At 48.2% G+C, this 18,666-nt stretch overlaps 1 protein-coding gene across 9 annotated transcripts in view; it reads left to right on the forward strand.

Annotated features, from left to right (window-relative positions):
* LOC141054222 (aldehyde oxidase 1-like) overlaps window positions 1–18,666 on the forward strand; it is a 409,838-nt gene that overhangs the window by 150,254 nt on the left and 240,918 nt on the right. For all 9 annotated transcript variants that reach the window (XM_073551460.1, XM_073551462.1, XM_073551454.1 and 6 more), the window contains 2 exons: window positions 3,830–3,971; window positions 5,049–5,141. In XM_073551460.1, the coding sequence (XP_073407561.1) occupies window positions 3,830–3,971; window positions 5,049–5,141 (235 nt within the window). The remainder of the gene's footprint in view (window positions 1–3,829; window positions 3,972–5,048; window positions 5,142–18,666) is intronic.

Genomic DNA, 18,666 nt, shown 5'->3' on the forward strand with positions numbered 1-18,666 from the left:
AGGCAGGCTCAGGCTGGTCTATGTGAGTCGTTTTTTTTGCGGGGTGGGGGGAGCTTTCACTTTATGCCCCCACTGCAGCCAGAGCCGGAACCGGAAGTAAAGCACCATTTTTATTCAATTAAGGTTTAAAAAATCTAAATATATCACAGAATTGAACAAAAATACCAGAATGTATATAAAAGTGGACTACCAAGAGAAGTGATAAATTGAAATGTACAGGGTCAGGTACACATAAAATGTTTCAATGTAAGTGCCAATAGGATAGTAATACCATGAGAAAAAGGTAAGAATGGAGTACACATGGCTCAACAACAAACATACAGCAAGGTATAACGACTCGCCCGCCAAACACATAATGCATGTTTCACGAAGGCTTCTTCAAGGGCTAATAAGATAAAATTGCTACCAGAGAAATTTGATAAGAAAGTAGAAAGCTAATATAGAACCCAGAATAGTAGTAAAACACATTGTTTACTAATTGTAAAATTGAGATAACTAAACTACAGTTTAGCTGTAGTGGATACAGAGGTAGGAGTCACACCCAGGTCCTGGTGCCCATAGTATTTATGGAGCCATGTTACATATTTTGCACTGAGTCCCAGGAACTTCATATTAGTTTTCTGATAGCAATGAAGAAGTATCCCTTGTTTTATGAGACAAAAAAATCATGGCTACATTACTTTTTTTTTTTTATGACACTGGAACAAATCCTGATTGTACAGACAATTGGTAACCCTAGTAATAGCCCTTATCTAAAATGTGTAATTATTTGGAATTCATACCTGTAATCAGTAATTTAACATCACAGCCTTGGTGTAACATCGGTGGCTGCTTTCTTTCAGTATAAGGAGACTATTGTGCTCTTTTTACTGGAAGGACTTGACTAACTGGATGGGGCACTACGTAATAAGAACAAAATTGGACACTTTTGAGCTGTTGATATGTCTTCTTTAAAAGACACATTTATTAAACTTAAAATGCTACAAAAAGTCCAGTGGCGCTTGAAAACCAATTTTAATATCTTAGGCTGTGTGCCCACATTGGTTTTTTTTTAAGCGTTTCCGCAGCAACAATGCCCCCTCGGAAATGCTTAAAAAAAAACGCTAGTTAAAACGCATTCCATGCAATCCTATGGGGTTCCGCAGTTGCTGTGTCTATGCTACGGATTTTTCCGCTGTCCATTAATTAGGCGGAATCGCGGCGATTCCGCCATTATAGGATTGCATTGAAACGCTCACTTTACGCATGTGGCCATGCCCACCATATGTAAAGTGAGTGCATCATGTGTGGATAGTACCCAGGGTCTGGAGGAGAAGAGACGCTCTTCCAGGCCCTGGGTACCATATTCCTGTAAAATATAGAATTAAAATAAAAAATTGGGATATACTTACCCTCTGTCGCGCCCCGAAGTCCTCAGTGGTGCTGCCGGCAAGTTCCGTTCTCAGGGAAGCATTGGAACAATGACCTCTGATGACGATGCAGTCGCGTGACCGCTATGTCATCAGAGGTCATTGTCGCAAGGCATTCCTGGGAATGGAACTTGCTGGCAGCGCCGCTGAGGACTGGGAGGACTCCGGGGGCAGACAGAGGGTAAGTATATCCCTATTTTTTATTTTTTTAATTATTTTTAACATTCTATCTTTTACTATTGATGCTGCATAGGCAGCCTCAATAGTAAAAAGTCAGTCACACTTGTCAAGCACTATGCTTGACAAGTGTGACAAACCTGTCAATCACTTTTCCAAGCGATGCTTCAAATCACTTGGAAAAGCGCTAGAGTTCTGCAAGCTAAAAACACTTGCATAGCGCTTGGGTTTTGCGGGAAAACGCATGCGAATTCCACAGCACTTCTGCAACATGGGCACATAGCCTTACTATAGCATAGAAACACACACTAACAGTAAGCTTATTGTGCAAAGTACTTTAAACAACAGACTTGCCAACCCCCGCAAATCTCTCATTTCGGCAGCATCATTGCTTCTCTGAAGCCGGGTATAAACTTCCAGGCTTCAGAGCACACTGCGCTGCACTGATTGGAAGCCATCTTCTGAACTTCTGGCCATGCACAGTGCACCTCAGACGCTATGTATACAGTTCTCCGGCTACAAAGGCACACTTCGCATGATCAGAAGCCATCTTCTGAACTTCCAGTCATGTGCAGTACGCCTCTGAAGCTGGGAAACATACACCTGGCTTGAGAGATGCAGTGACGATGCCAAAATAAGTGTCACATATGTGCAAGATTTGCAGGGGCTGTCGATAGCTACAGCTCTTGCAAATTAAGTTATCATACCCACAGGGGTGGAGCGTTGGCTAGTCTGGGGCAACTAACGCCTCATCAACTACTACAAGCCCTAATTACTGTAGCATAGGAAAATGACAATATAAATGCTTTTTTTAAACCTATTTTTTTTTTACCTAAAAACATTACACAGGGATGTATACGAATATCAAAAGACTGACCATCACTTCCAAACAGAAATTGGGTTTGAACAGGTGCATACTAAGAGTAGCAATTTCCATATAAAGTATAACCAATAAATAAAGTAGCATGCTGTAGCGTTACAGCATGCAAGCATGAAATATATGAAGTATGAATTGCATTACTGCACTAGAAAATAGGAAAAATTGAGAATACCATACTCGGCGCATAAATTGGTCATTTCATGTGTACCTGGCAGCCACGATAGGGCGATTCTCGTTGCTGGGACCTATCTAATGTGAATTCTCTCTTTAGACTGAAGTCTACATTTATGAGGGAAGATAGGATCCTGCTGTAATTAAAAATGCTAGAGGCTGGGAGATGGAGTGCTAAGTTAGAAAGCCTATGTATACAAAGGCTGACCGTCACTTTCAAACAGAAATCAAGTGTGAACAGGTGCTTATGAAAAGTTGCACTCTGTAGCACTATAGCATGAAAACATGAAATATGTGAAATGTGAATTGCATTACTGCAGTAGAAAATATGAAAAATTGAGAATATTTAGTGCATAAACTGGACAATTCATGTGTACCCGGCGCCACGATAAGGCAATACCCGTTGCTGGGAATCTATACAATTTTCAATTATAGCAGGATCCTACCTTCCAATGCCTTATTGTGGTGCTTGGTAATCTAATTCCAAATAGAGAGTGAATACTGAATTTACCTTTCTGCGTCCGCTTCAGTCAGCTGATTATGAGGGTTCATTAGGGATCATGCAGATGACCGTATAGATTGGTCAAGTGCTAACCATTGTTTGGTTGATGGATAGCACTCATACCCATATTATTCAATGAGGCTGTACACCTGTTCAATTTTTTTTTTCCTCAAACTGAGTGGCCCGAGGAAAAAACCACAGCAGTCACGATTTGCCTCTGATAATTGGATCACACTTTGTATTCAAGTCTATAGGTCAATGGAAAACATCAGACCACACTTAGATGACATTCAAGTGTGTTTTAATGGTCACAGAAAGGCTAAATGGAGAAACTTTTCTTTTTTTTTTCACCAACTCCAAGAAAATCAATTCACACTCTAATCAGAATGTGATTAACATAATCATACCAATTTTCTTGGAAGAGAGGAAGATGGTCATGTGAACCTAGCCATAAGCCATCAATATCAGTCCCAGAAAAAAGTCCCAGAAAAACAACAACCTTTAAATATGGATAGCCATCATCAATAATATTCTAGGGTGGTTATAGTATGAATACTCTTTTGAGGACTAGGAAGGTTTAGACCTCCAGGGATTTATGAAGTTCCCACAGAGTTTAGTACCAGCTGTAAATTAATCCAGCAATTCCTTAAAATAATTACATTCACATTGATTAAATTCTGTTTTACTTAGTTGATGCTCAACAACCCAAAGAAAATGATGACTTTTCATGGAGAAAGGATCACCTGGTATTCTCCTTCCAAACTTGAAGAACTTCTAGAAATGAAGTGCAAATTTCCGAAAGCTCCTCTCGTAGTTGGTAACACCAATGTCGGTAAGCAGAATATGAAGGAGAAATAAGTTGTAGGCACAATCATAAAAAAACCTTAGCTTCTAGTAATCACAAAACAAAGTCCAGTAGCATTTATTGTAAATGAAACATACTCACACAGGACATAACTGCACCAAGGAAAATGTGCCACAAAGTGGTGTTAAAATAGTCTGTGGCAAAATTTGCTTGTATAAGACATTTAGTTTGTCATATGAGTTTTGTGTTTTTAACAGATTAAATTCGTACACATAATAGTAAATTGGGCTGTTCACATGTCTGGGTGTTTTCATAATAATAATCTTTATTTTTATATAGCGCTAACATATTCCGCAGCGCTTTACAGTTTGCACACATTTTCATCACTGTCCCCGATGGGGCTCACAATCTAAATTCCCTATCAGTATGTCTTTGGAATGTGGGAGGAAACCCACGCAAACACGGGGAGAACATACAAACTCCTTGCATGGATTGTTTTCATGGACTGATCATCATGGAGACATGTCTAATTTTGATCTAAGTCTCAGATCAATCTACCCGATGTAAGTGGGTCTGCGAAAAAAACTGAACAGCTCTCAGATACCCTCTGTGTACTCATCGCTTTTGGACTGTTTGATATCAGAAAGTTGAGAAAATGTCGTCTTTATTTCATGCAAGAAAAAATGATGAACCTCTGATCAATTTTGTATGATAAAAACTGACCAAATTCTGATGACTTTCGAATCAAAAGTGATGATAAAACGTAAACATTTTTTATGTATGAGAAAAATCAGTGACATCTGAATGATGGCTTTTATTAAAGTAAAATTCGCACTACAAATAAAATTGTTGATAAATTGACATTCAGCAGACTTGACTGCAGGTCAATTTACAAGTCGATTCTGTGCACAATGTCAATGTGATTTGGTAAAATGGTAAATCCCATCCACATTGCTGCTTCTGGAATATGCTGCTCTTGAATATTCTGCATATCAAGAACAATACAAACTAAAGTATTTTCATTTGTAAAAATTGATGATGATGCCCAATCTGTTACAGAATTCATCCATAATACTTTATATACTCTATTACTCTATTTTTCAGGTATACAGATGAAGTTTGATGGTGTAATTTACCCTGTTATCATCTCACCAGTGAGAATTGCAGAATTATATATTGTTTCTACTAATGATCAAGGTGAGTACACAAATATTTTAGTTATTATTTAGTTATCATTCTAAAATATTCTGATACGGCAATTAAAAAAAAAAATCACATTTGGGTTTGTTATTCTGAGAGCAAAGGTAGTGGAATGAAAACTTAAAGGGGTTGTCCAAGTCTCCATCCCTTATGATGTAAATCCCCTATATTGTAAAACAATACTTATACTCAACTCCGATGCCGGGCTCTTCGGGATCACGTAACATTGTCACGTGATCCATTCCCAACTAATCATCGATGGCTTCGCTCTCGTCACCTTTGGACAATTCACACACATCTGAAAGAAATGAGAAAACAGCAGCTCTCGCTTCCTAAGGATGTATGCGATTTGACTGAAGGGGAAAGTAAAGTCAACGCTGATTGGCTACAGGGGATCAAGTGACATAATAATGTTAAGCGATCCCTGGGAGAGACAGTGCTGGTGCCATTCCAGCGAAGCTACAGTGGCTTCCAAAGGTATTCACCCCCCTTGGCATTTTTTATGTTTTGCTACCTCACAACCTGGAAATTCACTGTTTTTTAAGGGTTTTTATCAGTTCATGTGAAGAACATTCCTACAACTGTGAACATTTGCTTTTTGTATTGTAAAGCAAGCAACAAATAGGTCAAAATAAATGAAAACTTTAGTGTGCATAACTATCCACCCCCTAAGTCAGTACTTTCTAGAGCCTCCTTTTACGGCAATTACAGCTGCAAGTCACCTTGGATAAGCCTCTTTAAGCATGCCACATCTTGCCACTGGAATTTTTGCCCATTCCTCAAGGCAAAATTGCTCCAGCTCCTTCAAGTTAGATGGTTTCCTATGGTGAACAGCAATCTTCAATTCTGACCACAGATTCCCAATTGGATTAAGGTATGGGCTTTGACTAGGCCACTCCAAAAGATTTACACGTTTACCTTTAAACCACTTGGGTGTAGCTTTAGCAGTATGCTTTGGGTCATTGTCTTCTTGGAAGGTGAACCTCCATTCTAGTCTCAAATCACTGACAAACTGAAAAAGTTTTGTTCAAGAATATTCCTGTATTTCGCACCATCCATCTTCCCAATGACTCGGACCATTTTCCCTGTAAATGTTGCTGAAAAACAGCCCCACAACATGATACTGCCACCACCATGTTTACTGTGGGGATAATGTTGTTAGAGTGAGGAGCTGTGCTGGTTTGGAGTCAGACAGTGTTTACCTCGTTGGCCAAAAAGTTCAATGTTTGTCTCATCTCACCACAGCACCTTCCTACATACATTTGGAGAGTCTCCCACTTGTCTATTGGCAAACTCAAAATGAGCCTTACAATTTTTGCGTATAAGTAAAGACTTTTTTCTGCCCACTCTTCCATAAAGGCCTCTTCTATGGAGTGTATGACTTATTGTGGTCGTATGGACAGATACACTGGTCACTGCTTGGGAATTTTGCAGCTCCTTCAGGGTTACCTTTGGTCTCTGTGCTGCCTCTCTGATTAATGCCACCCTTGCCTGGGCTGAAAGTTTTAGTGGGAGTTGCTCTCTTGGCAGGTTTGTGCTGGTACCATGTTCTTTCAATTTGATGATAATGGATTTGATGGTGCTCAGGGGATCATCAGAGATTGAGATATTTATTTATAACCCAACCATGACTTGTACTTCACAACAACTTTGTCCCTTACTTGTTTGGAGGTCTTCATGGTGTTGTTTGGTTAGTGGTGCCTCTTGCAGCTTACTAGAAAAAAAATAGGTATTAGACCTACCGGTAATGATGTTTCCAGGAGTCCATCCTGAGAGCACCATGGAGGACGTCCTCCTCCTCCTTACAGGGACAGGAAAAGCACACGAGAGGTTAAAAGGTTCCGTCCCACCACATCTCCCTCAGTGATTTGACAAGTACCACAGTATGGATAATGCACGTAAAATTTTAATGATACAATCATATTACAGCATATGACATGACATAACAAAGCCTAGCATAACAGGGAGGGAACTACCCGTGCTGTCAGGATGGACTCCTGGAAACATCATTACCAGTAGGTCTAATACCTATTTTCCAGGACCTCCCCCTGACAGCACCATGTAGAGTACCAAAGCACCTCCCCTAGGGTGGGACTACCGCCTGGAGAACCTTTCTCCCAAATGCGGTCTGCTGACTAGCCAGCATATTAAGCTTGTAGTGCTTGCAGAAAGTATTAAGTCTGGCCCAGGTTGCTGCTGTACAGATCTGATCAACCGAGGCGCCCGCCCGTTCGGCCCATGAGGCCGATACTGCCCTTGTAGAGTGGGCCCTTAATCTATCCGGCGGGTTCGCGCCTTCCGCCTGATAGATGTCTGAGATTACTGATGCAATCCATCTGGCGATGGTTGCCTTAGAGGCTTTTTTCCCCCTATTTTTACCCCAAAAGAGGACGAATAGATTTGGGTCAATACGCCAACTATTTGTGGCTTCTAAATAGTTAATAACCGCGCGTCTCACGTCCAGTGAGTGAAGACGCTGCTCTTTCTCATTACGAGGATTGTCACAGAAGGATGGCAATACTATCTCCTGGTTTATGTTTTGACAAGAGGCTACTTTTGGGATAAATGCCGGGTCTAATCTCAAGATTATACAGTCTTCTCTGATCTGGAGATATGGGTCTCTAGTGGACAAGGCCTGGATTTCCCCTATTCTCTTGGCCGTAGTAATGGCTACTAAGAAGGCCGTTCTGCGAGTGAGAGTCCAGATGGTCATTTTCTCGCTGGGGATGTGGTGGTCCCTACATAGGAATCTGAGCACCAGGCCAAGGTCCCAAGGTGGGGTGAGCTGCCTAATCGTGGGGCAAAGACGCTGCGTGGCCTTTACGAATCTTACTACCCAGGGATGAGAAGCTAATGGGTAATCAAAGTAGAGGCTTAAGGCTGAAATCTGGACTTTTAAAGTGCTGGGCTTAAGACCTTTATTAAACCCTGACTGTAGGAAGTTTAAGATACTAGGGAGGTCAGGGGTACCCGCCACGAGGTCAGACCTGCCTCCGTCCAGACAAAATCTCTTCCAAATCTTCCGGTATATTGTGGATGTAACCAGTTTCCTGCTGGCCTGTAGGGTAGATATGACCTGATCTGATAAACCCTTTGCCTTTAAGATGTTCCTTTCAGGATCCAAGCTGAGAGGTGAAGTCTTGCTGGATTCGGGTGGCAGATCGGGCCCTGGTGGATGAGGTCTTTCCTCAGAGGTAGCTCGACCGGGCTTCCCACTGCCATATCTCCCAGTAGGGGAAACCAGCTTTGCTTTGGCCAGTTTGGAACCACCACTATTACCTCTGTGCGGTCCTCGCGGATCTTCCTTAACACCGCCGGTATGAGCGTGTTAGGCGTCGGATTTCTGTCGTTGCACAGCGAGAATCCCGAGCCTTACTTCCAGTGGTCTCCCATTCCTCTCCAGCCGCAGAGGAGGTTGCTCAGTAAACTCGTCAGTCCTGGCACTCTGCCCAGACCAGCTCCATGGGTTTGCTTGCTGCTGCCACCTCTGGCACATCTATGGCAATACATGCTGCTCAGCAGCGAGATTCTCCAGGGACTAAGTCCCCATGTCAGGCCACTGAGCATGCCCGTGGAGTGATCTCCCATTGGAGATCGAAGGTCACGTGCTCAGGTCCTTGTGTTCGGATTGGCCCATCCGAGAAACCAGGAAGGTCCCGGACGCTCGCGGCTATAAAAAGTTTGCATGACCGCTTGGCCATGTGCTAGGATAGACTGTATTTACAGACTATGTGGAGTGAGTGATGTATGCACGTATGAATGTCTCTGGTGAATGACTCATTAAGAAATCCCTACCCTTGGTACGCATGTGTTGTGCAGCCTAGCCTGCTAGCGCCCAGGCTTAGGTGTAGGTAGGACAAAGGTTGAGTCAGGCATCATTCCTTATCAGGGACTCGGCACGCCTCAGTGCACGTGCTCCACTTCATAGCCAGCATCTATAGCGGCACTGGCGGCAGCGACGCCCACGCTCAGTGGGCCTAGAAAGACTCTAACCCCGTGTCCTTGGGGTAGAGTTCTATGGCCGTACACTGTGCGCTCTTTTGGCCGGGCTCTGTGAGCAAAACAGGCTTCGGCATCTACGTTCAGCGGTTGTGCGACTCTGTGCATTAACAGAGTTCGCACCTGTTCAGATTGGGTGACGTAACCCATATGTGACTGTTTTTACGCCGCTCTATTCTTCCGCCATTACCTAGCAGCAGTGTACCACCTCTGCACGGTGGACCCCGGGCTGCGAACGCATCTACTATTATTTTAGAATTTGGTGCGTTCCGCCAGCCCTAACATTATCCTAGTGCCAGGGTCTGGCTAGTAATGGCGGAAGAACAGCGACTGCTGCAGTACATCCAGCAGCTGCAGGGCAGGTTGGCGGCTCTCGAGCGTCCAGCCTCAGCTGCGGATGTTACTGCGGTTGCTGTTTAGGCAGCCACAGAGGCTGTCTCCCTTGTGACCACTGCCATCCCTGCCCCGACTTTGTCCCGCCTCCCACTGTCCGAGAAGTTCTCGGGTGATAGCGCCTCTTGTAGGGGTTTCGTGAGCCAGTGCTCGATACAACTGGAGCTGCTGGCAGCACGATTCCCCTCCAAGTGGGCCAAAGTGGGATTTATTATTTCCCTCTTTTCGGGCGGGGCTTTGTAGTGGGCCACACCTCTGTGGGAGCATGGTGATCATGTGGTGCAGAGTGCCTCTCGGTTCCTGGACTCTCTGAAGCATGTCTTCCTGGGACCGCGAGTCACCCATGACACCGTGCTCCGGCTGCTGGCATTGTCACAGGGTTCGTCCATGGTCAGCCACTTTGCCATCCAGTTCCGGACGCTGGCCTCGGTGTTAGAGTGGCCAGATAAGGTCCTCATTCCGGCATTCTGGGGAGGTTTGGCTGGCCATGTAAAGAACGCTCTGGCCACCAGGGAGATTCCTGATACACTGGAGGAGCTTATCACCGTCTCCACCCGTATAGACCTTCGCTTTGCCGAGCGAAGGTTGGAGCGGACTCAGTGTAGGCAGAGGTTTAGGTTGGCACCCAGTTTTGCTAAACCTCTGGAATCTCCCAATCGGGCGTCCGAGTGTTATGGGGCTTCCCACGAGGGATCCAGGCCCCAGCCTGCTCGAGCCCCTGTCATCTGTCATGTTTGCCGGCAGTCCGGTCACTTTGCCAACCAGTGCCCACAGCGGCTGGGAAGACGCTCGCCCCTAGTGGCCGTAGGAGGCGGCTCACTAGAATCCACGGCGTTTTCCTCCAAGTTGTCCGTTAAGGGGACACTTGGGTTTGTTTCTTCCACTCTGGCGGTGGAGGTTTGCGTGGATTCCGGGGCAGAGGGCAATTTTATGTCAGCCTTCGCTCAACAGCACGCTATACCCCTGGTTATGATGTCCACACCACTCTACCCTCACAGATAACCCACCAGACCGCCCCCTTGTTACTCTCAGTGGCTCCATCTCATCAGGAGACGATATCCTTCTCGTCATGCCCGAGGGTATTGACCAGGTACTTCTAGGGGTCCCCTGGTTGCGGTACCACTCCCCCCATATAGAGTGGTCCTCAGGGAGGATTATTGGGTGGAGTAAATCATGTGAGGGTAGATGTCTGAGGGAGTGCGTTCAGGTTGCCTCCACTGAGGTTCCCGCAGATCTCTCCTCACTCCCTAAACACTATATTGACAGTATGCGGACGTGTTCTCCAAAAAGGCGGCATAAACCCTTCCACCGCATCGCTCCTATGACTGTCCTATTGACCTCTTGCCTGGTGCTGAGCCTCCCCGGGGTCAAGTCTATTCCCTATCTCTCCCGGAGACAGAGGCCATGTCTCAATACATCAGGGAGAATCTGGCAAGAGAATTCATTAGGAAGTCAGTGTCACCAGCGGGGGCGGGATTCTTCTTCGTCCAGAAGAAGAGTGGGGAACTACGTCCTTGCATTGATTACAGGGGTCTTAACGCCATCACCATTAAGAATAAGTATCCTCTGCCCCTGATATCAGAGCTGTTTGATAGGCTACGGGGAGCGAGGGTGTTTTCCAAACTTGATCTGCGGGGGGGACTTACAACCTGATTCGCATCTGTGATGGGGACGAATGGAAGACGGCATTTAACACCAGGGATGGGCACTATGAATACCTGGTGATGCCCTTTGGCCTCTGTAATGCCCCAGCCGTCTTCCAAGACTTTGTGTACAATATCTTCCGGGATATGCTTACTACCTCGGTTGTAGTCTATTTGGATGATATTCCCATCTACTCACCGGATATTGACTCCCACCGGAGAGATGTTTGCAATGTTTTCGATCGCCTGTGGGCAAACTCCCTCTATGCCAAGTTGGAGAAGTGTGTGTTTGAGCAGGAGTCCTTGCCTTTCCTGGGAAATATCATCTCCGCCCGGGGATTGGCCATGGATCCTGCCAAGCTACAGGCGGTGATGGATTGGCAGGAACCTCATTCTCTCAAAGCGGTGCAGCGCTTTATGGGGTTCATAAATTACTATCGCCAATTCATCCCCACTTCTTGACTTTGGTAGCACCCTTGGTAGCCCTCACCAAGAAGGGTGCAAACCCCAAGTTGTGGTCGGAACCGGTCTCCAAGGCCTTCTCCTCCATTAAGTCCCATTTCGCTGGCACTTCCATTATACATCACCCCAACGTAGCTAAGCCCTTCATTCTGGAGGTGGATGCCTCTTCCATCGGTGCTGGAGCGGTCCTGTTCCAGAAGGACTCGCAAGGTCGGAAGAACCCATGCTTCTTCTTCTCCAAGACCTTTACACCGGCGGAGAGGAATTATTCCATCGGGAACAGAGAGTTGCTGGCAATGAAGTTGGCCTTTTCAGAGTGGAGACACCTCCTAGAGGGGGCTCGCCACCCTTTCCAGGTGTTCACCGACCAGAAGAATTTGGTCTATTTGCAAACAGCCCAGCGGCTGAATTCTCGCCAGGCCAGATGGTCCTTGTTCTTCTCCCATTTCCACTTCACCCTGCATTTTCTCTCCAGGGAGAAGAACGTCCGGGCCGATGCTCTCCTGCTCCGTGGTGTCATCGGAGGAGGAGCCTCGGCTGATAGTCCTGTCTGAGAGCCTGAGGACCGTGGCTCCGGTCGCCCTCGAGTCTGTACCTCTGGGCAAGACTTTTGTCCCTGCCCATCTGCGACCAGAGGTCCTCTCTTGGGCTTATTTGTCCAGGCTGGGTGGACATTTTGGGACCAAACGGACCTCTGAGCTTCTGGCGAGGACGTACTGGTGGCCACATATGGTCCATGACGTCAGGGACTATATACGGGCGTGCGTCTCTTGCGCCCAGAATTGGCCATCTCGGCAGCGGCACGCTGGGTTACTCTACCCTCTGCCGGTTGCTGACAGGCCCTGGGAGAAGGTCGGTATGGACTTTGTGGTGGGTCTGCCCAAGTCCAGTGGCAGCACTGTCATTTGGGTGGTCACCGATCATTTCTCCAAGATGGTGCATCTGGTACCACTCTCTCGGCTACATTCGGCATGGGGCTTGGCAGCGTTGTTTATTAAACATGTTTTCCGCCTGCACGGCATGCCGGATAAGATTGTCAGTGACTGGGGTCCTCAGTTTGCGTCTCGGTTCTGGAGAGAGCTCTGTTCTCTGCTCAGCATAGAGCTAAATCTCTCCTCGGCCTATCATCCTGAGACGAACGGGTTGGTTGAGAGAGCCAACCAGACCCTGGTGACATATCTGCGACATTTTGTCTCGGCCAGGCAGGATGATTGGCCACCCTTGCTGCCGTGGGTGGAGTTCACCTTGAACAACGCTGTGGCCGACTCCACCGGTCAGACCCCATTCCTCTTAAATTACGGCCAGCTTCCGCGTGTCCCCGTGCCTATGCCCGTGTCGTCCACCGATTCTAGGGTGGCAGACTTGGCGGTGGAGGCACGTGACATTTGGGATCGCACGCAGGATGCTATCCGGGCCTCTAAGGAGAGAATGAGGTCGTCTGCTGACACTCGCCGGCGCCCGGCTCTGACCTTCGCTCCACGCGACTTAGTGTGGCTCTCCACTCGAAACATCAGGCTGCGGGTGGAATCAGCTAAGTTTGCACCGTGCTATATTGGCCCTTTCAAGGTCCTCGAGCAGATCAACCCTGTGGTCTACCATCTGGCTCTTTCACCACACTTGGCTATCTTGGACACATTTCATGTGTCTCTCCTTAAGCCAGTGCACATGTCCCGGTTTTCTGAGCCATCTGCCGGGACATCAGACCTGTCAGACGAGTTTGAGGTCAATGCCGTCGTGGGATGCAAGATGATGCGGGGCAAAAAGTTTTACTTGGTGGATTGGAAGGGTCATGGTCCAGAGGCTCGGACCTGGGAGCCGGTGGAGAACATCCATGCTCCTTTTCTCATTGCAGAATTTGAGCGGAGTGAGGCTCAGAGAGAGGGGGGCCTAGGAGGGGGGTAATGTTAGGCGTTGGATTTCTGTCGCTGCACAGCGAGAATCCCGAGCCTTACTTCCAGCGGTCTCCCATTCCTCTCCAGCTGCAGAGGAGGTTGCTCAGCAAACTCGTCGGTACTGGCGCTCTGCCCACACCAGCTCCGTGGGTTTGCTTGCTGCTGCCACCTCTGGCACATCTATGGCAATACATGCTGCTCAGCAGCGAGATTCTCCAGGGACTAAGTCCCCATGTCAGGCCACTGAGCATGCCCGTGGAGTGATCTCCCATTGGAGATCGAAGGTCACGTGCTCAGGTCCTGCTCGTGTTTGGATTGGCCCATCCGAGAAACCAGGAAGGTCCCGGACGCTCGCAGCTATATAAAGTTCGCATGACCGCTTGGCCAAGTGCTAGGATAGACTGTATTTACAGACTATGTGGAGTGAGTGATGTATGCACGTATGAATGTCTCTGGTGAATGACTCATTAAGAAATCCCTACTCTTGGTACGCATGTGTTGTGCAGCCTAGCCTGCTAGCACCCAGGCTTAGGTGTAGGTAGGACAGAGGTTGAGTCAGGCATCAGTCCTCACCAGGGACCCGGCACGCCTCAGTGCACGTGCTCCACTTCATAGCCAGCGTCTATAGTGGCGCTCGCGGCAGCGACGCCGCGCGCTCAGTGGGCCTAGAAGGACTCTAACCCCGTGTCCTTGGGGTAGAGTTCTATGGCCGTACACTGTGCCCTCTTTAGGCCGGGCTCTGTGAGCTAAACAGGCTTCGGCATCTACGTTCAGCGGTTGTGCGACTGTGCATTAACAGAGTTCGCACCTGTTCACATTGGGTGACGTAACCCACGTGTGACTGTTTTTACGCCGCTCTATTCTTCCGCCATTACCTAGCAGCAGTGTACCACCTCTGCACGGTGGACCCCAGGCTGCGAACGCACCTACTATTATTTTATAATTTGATGCATTCCGCCAGCCCTAACAGAGCGCTAGTGGCGGAAATGCGTAAGAGAGGGGTTCTTCCCAGGTCTGGCTCAGGGCGTCTACGCCTTCCGGGTGGTCTGCTGGGTTCAGGGAATAAAATCTGGGGACCTTTGAGTTTCTTTGATTTGCAAACAGGTCTATACTGGGGGTCCCCCAACGTTGACACAGTTGATGAAAAATTTCTTCGTTCAGCTCCCACTCTGTCGGGTAGACCTGTTGTCTGCTTAGGTAATCTGCTGCCACATTCTGGGAACCCTCTAGGTGGACTGCTGTTACCGAGAGGACTGTTCTTTCTGCCCAGTAGAATATTCTTCCTGCTAGTGCCTGGAGCGGTAGCTGCCTGGGCCCTCCTTGGTGCTTCAAGAATTACACTGCTGTTATGTTGTCGGATAGTACCCGGACGCGTCGATTCTTTAGGATCGGTCAGTTCCGCCGCAGGCCTCCCCAGACCGCGTAGAGCTCCCTGTAGTTGGAGGATCTGTTTCCGATTTCTGCCGGCCATCTTCCCTGGAAGATCTTCCCTTCTACGTGGGCTCCCCATCCCCACGTACTGGCGTCTGTGGTGAATACCACGTATGGAGAGGTTGTCCATAATACGCCAGCCTGGAGATTTCTGGTTCGTGTCCACCATCGTAGTGACTCCCTCACTAGTTATGACAGCCTTATGGGTCTGTCGAGTGAAACCTGATTTCCGTCCCATACTGTGAGGATCTGCTTTTGTAACGGTCTCGAGTGGGACTGGGCCCATCTGACACACGGAATGCAGGCCGTCATTAAGCCCAGAACTTCCATTGCCTCTCTTATGGAGGAGCGTTACGATAAGAGGTCCCTGGCTCTGTCCAAAATGGTTTTCTGCCTGCACTTTGGTAGCAGGGATATCCTGTCTTGTGTGTCTAAGAGAACTCCAAGGAAGATCTTCCTGCACTCTGGTATGAGGTCTGATTTTTTTTCCAGTTGATCACCCAGCCGAGTAACTCCAATAGAGTTGTTGCTCGGTCCCTGTCTCGGATGAGTGCTTCTTCGGATACTGCCACCAGGAGGAAGTCATCTAGGTACGGGATGATGACGATACCCTGACTTCTCAGGAAGGCCACTACCTCCGATACCAGCCTTGTGAAGATTTGGGGGGCCGAAGCCAGCCCGAATGGAAGGCATTGGAACTGGAAGTGGCAGGTCCGGGTTGGTAATTTGACTGGGAATCTTAGTAGAATCTGGGATGAGGGATGGATAGGGACCTGATAGTACGCACTCTTCAGGTTGAGGGTGCACATGACAGCGTCCCTGTCTATTAACTGTTTTGCGGATCGAATTGATTCCATCCAGAACCTCTTGTACCTTACCCAGGTATTTAGGGGCTTTAAATTTATAATAGTCCGGACCTCGCCGCATGGCTTTGCAATGGAGAACAGGGAGGAGTAGTGTCCCTTTCTCCTTTCTGTCAGAGGAACTGGTACTATAACCTCCGATCTGATCATGTCCTGTATGACTGCCCACATTGCTGAGTCCGCCGGGACTACGGTGGGGGTAATATATCTGTCGGGGGGAGGTGAATAGAGCTCTATACTGTAGCCCTCCGCGATGTTTCTGAGGACCCACTGGTTCTGGGTAATTTGGGACCAATTTGTTGCGAAGTGGCGAAGTCTTCCCCCAATACCCATGGCGTCATTGCCTCCTAGACCTGGAGGTTGACGGAAAAAGGGGGGCTTTGCTTCTCCCACTTTGGCCCTGGGAGCTTCTGTATGAGCCTCTATTGGACCTGACCTGGGCTCTAGAGTCGGTTTGTCTCCTATAGAAGAGGTCTCTCCGAAAAGGCTGGGGTCACTTAGGTTTTTCTTCTGGGAACCCTTTATTTTTGTCGGACACCAGCTCTAAGATATTATCTAGGGCTGGTCCGAATACTCTTAAACCTGAGAAGGGAAGGGAGCAGAGCTTCGCTTTAGAAGCGTTATCTCCTGACCAAGATTTAAGCCAGACTGTTCTTCGGGCCGCATTAGAAAGGGAGCTGTTTCTGGCCACGAATCTTACTGATTCGGCCGATGTATCCGATAGGAACGCCGTGACTGACTTCATGAGGGGAAGGGAAGCTAGGATCTCAGACCTAGGAGTTTTATTGATCAGGTGTTCCTCCAACCGCCCCAACCACAAAAACATAGATCTGGCCACCGAGGTGGCTGCTATGTTAGCCCTGATAAGGGCCGCCGAGGTCTCCCAAGTTCTTTTTAATAAAACATCCGCCTTCCTGTCCATCGGGTCCCGGAGACTTGATGAATCCTCAAACAGGATGGCTGTCTTTTTGGTGACCTTGGCTATGGGAACGTGGATCTTCGGTACCTCTTCCCAAGATCGTGTTTCCTCGGGATTGAATGCCAGTGGACCTATAAAGTCCTGGGATAGCACCCGTCGTCTCTCCACCTCCTTCCACTCCTTGTGGACCATCGTCTTGATGTATTCACTTACGGGGAACACTATCTGTGTTCGGGGAACACTATCTGTGTTCGAGACACGAGTCATCCAAACATCAGGTCTTGTCTTGATTGTGGTTTAGGAACTTCCTCCATCTGCATGGTGTTCCTCACCGCCTGGACCAAATCATCAGTGTCCTCTAGTCTGAACAGGTATTTCCTGCCCTGATCTTGCTTGTACGCCAGGACCTCTCCTTCCTCCTCTGGATCCGAGTCCCGGAAGCCTGACCCCTCCTCGGAGCTTGGTTCGGATAACTCAGCCTCCCACCTTGGACGCTTTTGGCTTGGCCCTGGACTGGGGGACCACCGCTGTGCAAGGCTGGCTCTGGAGGCTTGGACGTCCTCCCATATCAGAGATCTCATCTCGGATAGGAGGGATGGCTGCTCATCTCCTATCACCCTTGACGTGCAGGGCCCGCAGAGGGTTTTGGCATAGGTGTCTGGCAGCTTTACCCTGCATACTGGGCATCTGACCGACTTAGATGTGGCCTTGGCCGGGTCTTTGGTGGCTGACGGGGGGGCTGCTGGGGTTCCCTTATCCTATGATAGAGGATAGGGTAGTCAGGCCCTTGCCCTGGGCTGCGGAGGGTGGTATGGGGAGGGTGATTTGCGCTCAGCGCACTTACCCCTCCATTCGTCTGATCAGCATCCATGCTGTCGCGCTTCCAGAGAGACGCCGGGTTCCTGGAGCGCGCGCCGAGATTCAAACCCGGCGCGTGACGTCACCGGAAGTGACGCGCATCCTCACTCGATAGGCCGGGAATTACTCCGGCCACTTCCTCCTACCCGGACACAGCCCCGCCTCTTCCTGATGCCGGCGCCCGGCCGACCAGCTGCCTGCGGGGGACCGGCCTTCGCCACCAGGGCAGCCACGCTTGGAGCCGAGAGCCTCCCACCAGCAGTGACGTCCTGCTCCTGGCCTTTGGAGCAGAGGGACTCCCCACCGGAGAGAATCGGCCCTGGGCGTCTTCACAGGGAAAGATTGGACTGGCCGCCCGATCCCCCTGAGCCCGGTAAGCACTGCTGCGCTTCCTCTCACGTGTCCCTCCATGCAGGGACAGGAAAAACACTGAGGGAGATGGGGTGGGATGGAACCTTTTAACCTCTCGTGTGCTTTTCCTGTCCCTGTAAGGAGGAGGAGGACGTCCTCCATGGTGCTGTCAGGGGGACGTCCTGGAAACCTTGTTTAAATATAACTTTTATTAAGTGTAATAATAAAACAAAACAAAATGTCTTGATACCCCCTAAATGGAAATGCCTAAATGCAATGGGCTACAAAAAGTACTAGGGGAAAACAACCATTTAGATCCTCTAGTCTATTTAAATTGTCAGTACACTGGCAATCAATGTCTTTTATATGGACAGTAAAAAGTGATTAATAGTGCTCAAAGCTGCAAGATGTATTACAAATTCTTAAAGGAAAGAAGTCAGCAGAAAAACGCTATTATTCTGCATATATGGGTTAATCTGCAGGTTAATAGTGTTAATATCTTGCCCTGCGCCCACCCTTAGCCAAACACTGCAGGGAGAAAATTAACCTTATTCTCCCTGGCAGCATTCCGGTTTCAGTCACGGGGCTTTTCCGGAGCAGGTTTAGCCACCACTCTGAGAATACAGAGGGCAGTTGTAACCATGTGGTACTCGCAGATACACAGGATGCAGTGACGAGCCAGAGACATAGCAAGGTTGAAACTCAAGTTTT

The sequence above is a fragment of the Dendrobates tinctorius genome, unplaced genomic scaffold (genome assembly GCF_039654945.1).
Source record: "Dendrobates tinctorius isolate UK_male_01 unplaced genomic scaffold, ASM3965494v1 ptg000177l, whole genome shotgun sequence".
NCBI lineage: Eukaryota > Metazoa > Chordata > Amphibia > Anura > Dendrobatidae > Dendrobates > Dendrobates tinctorius.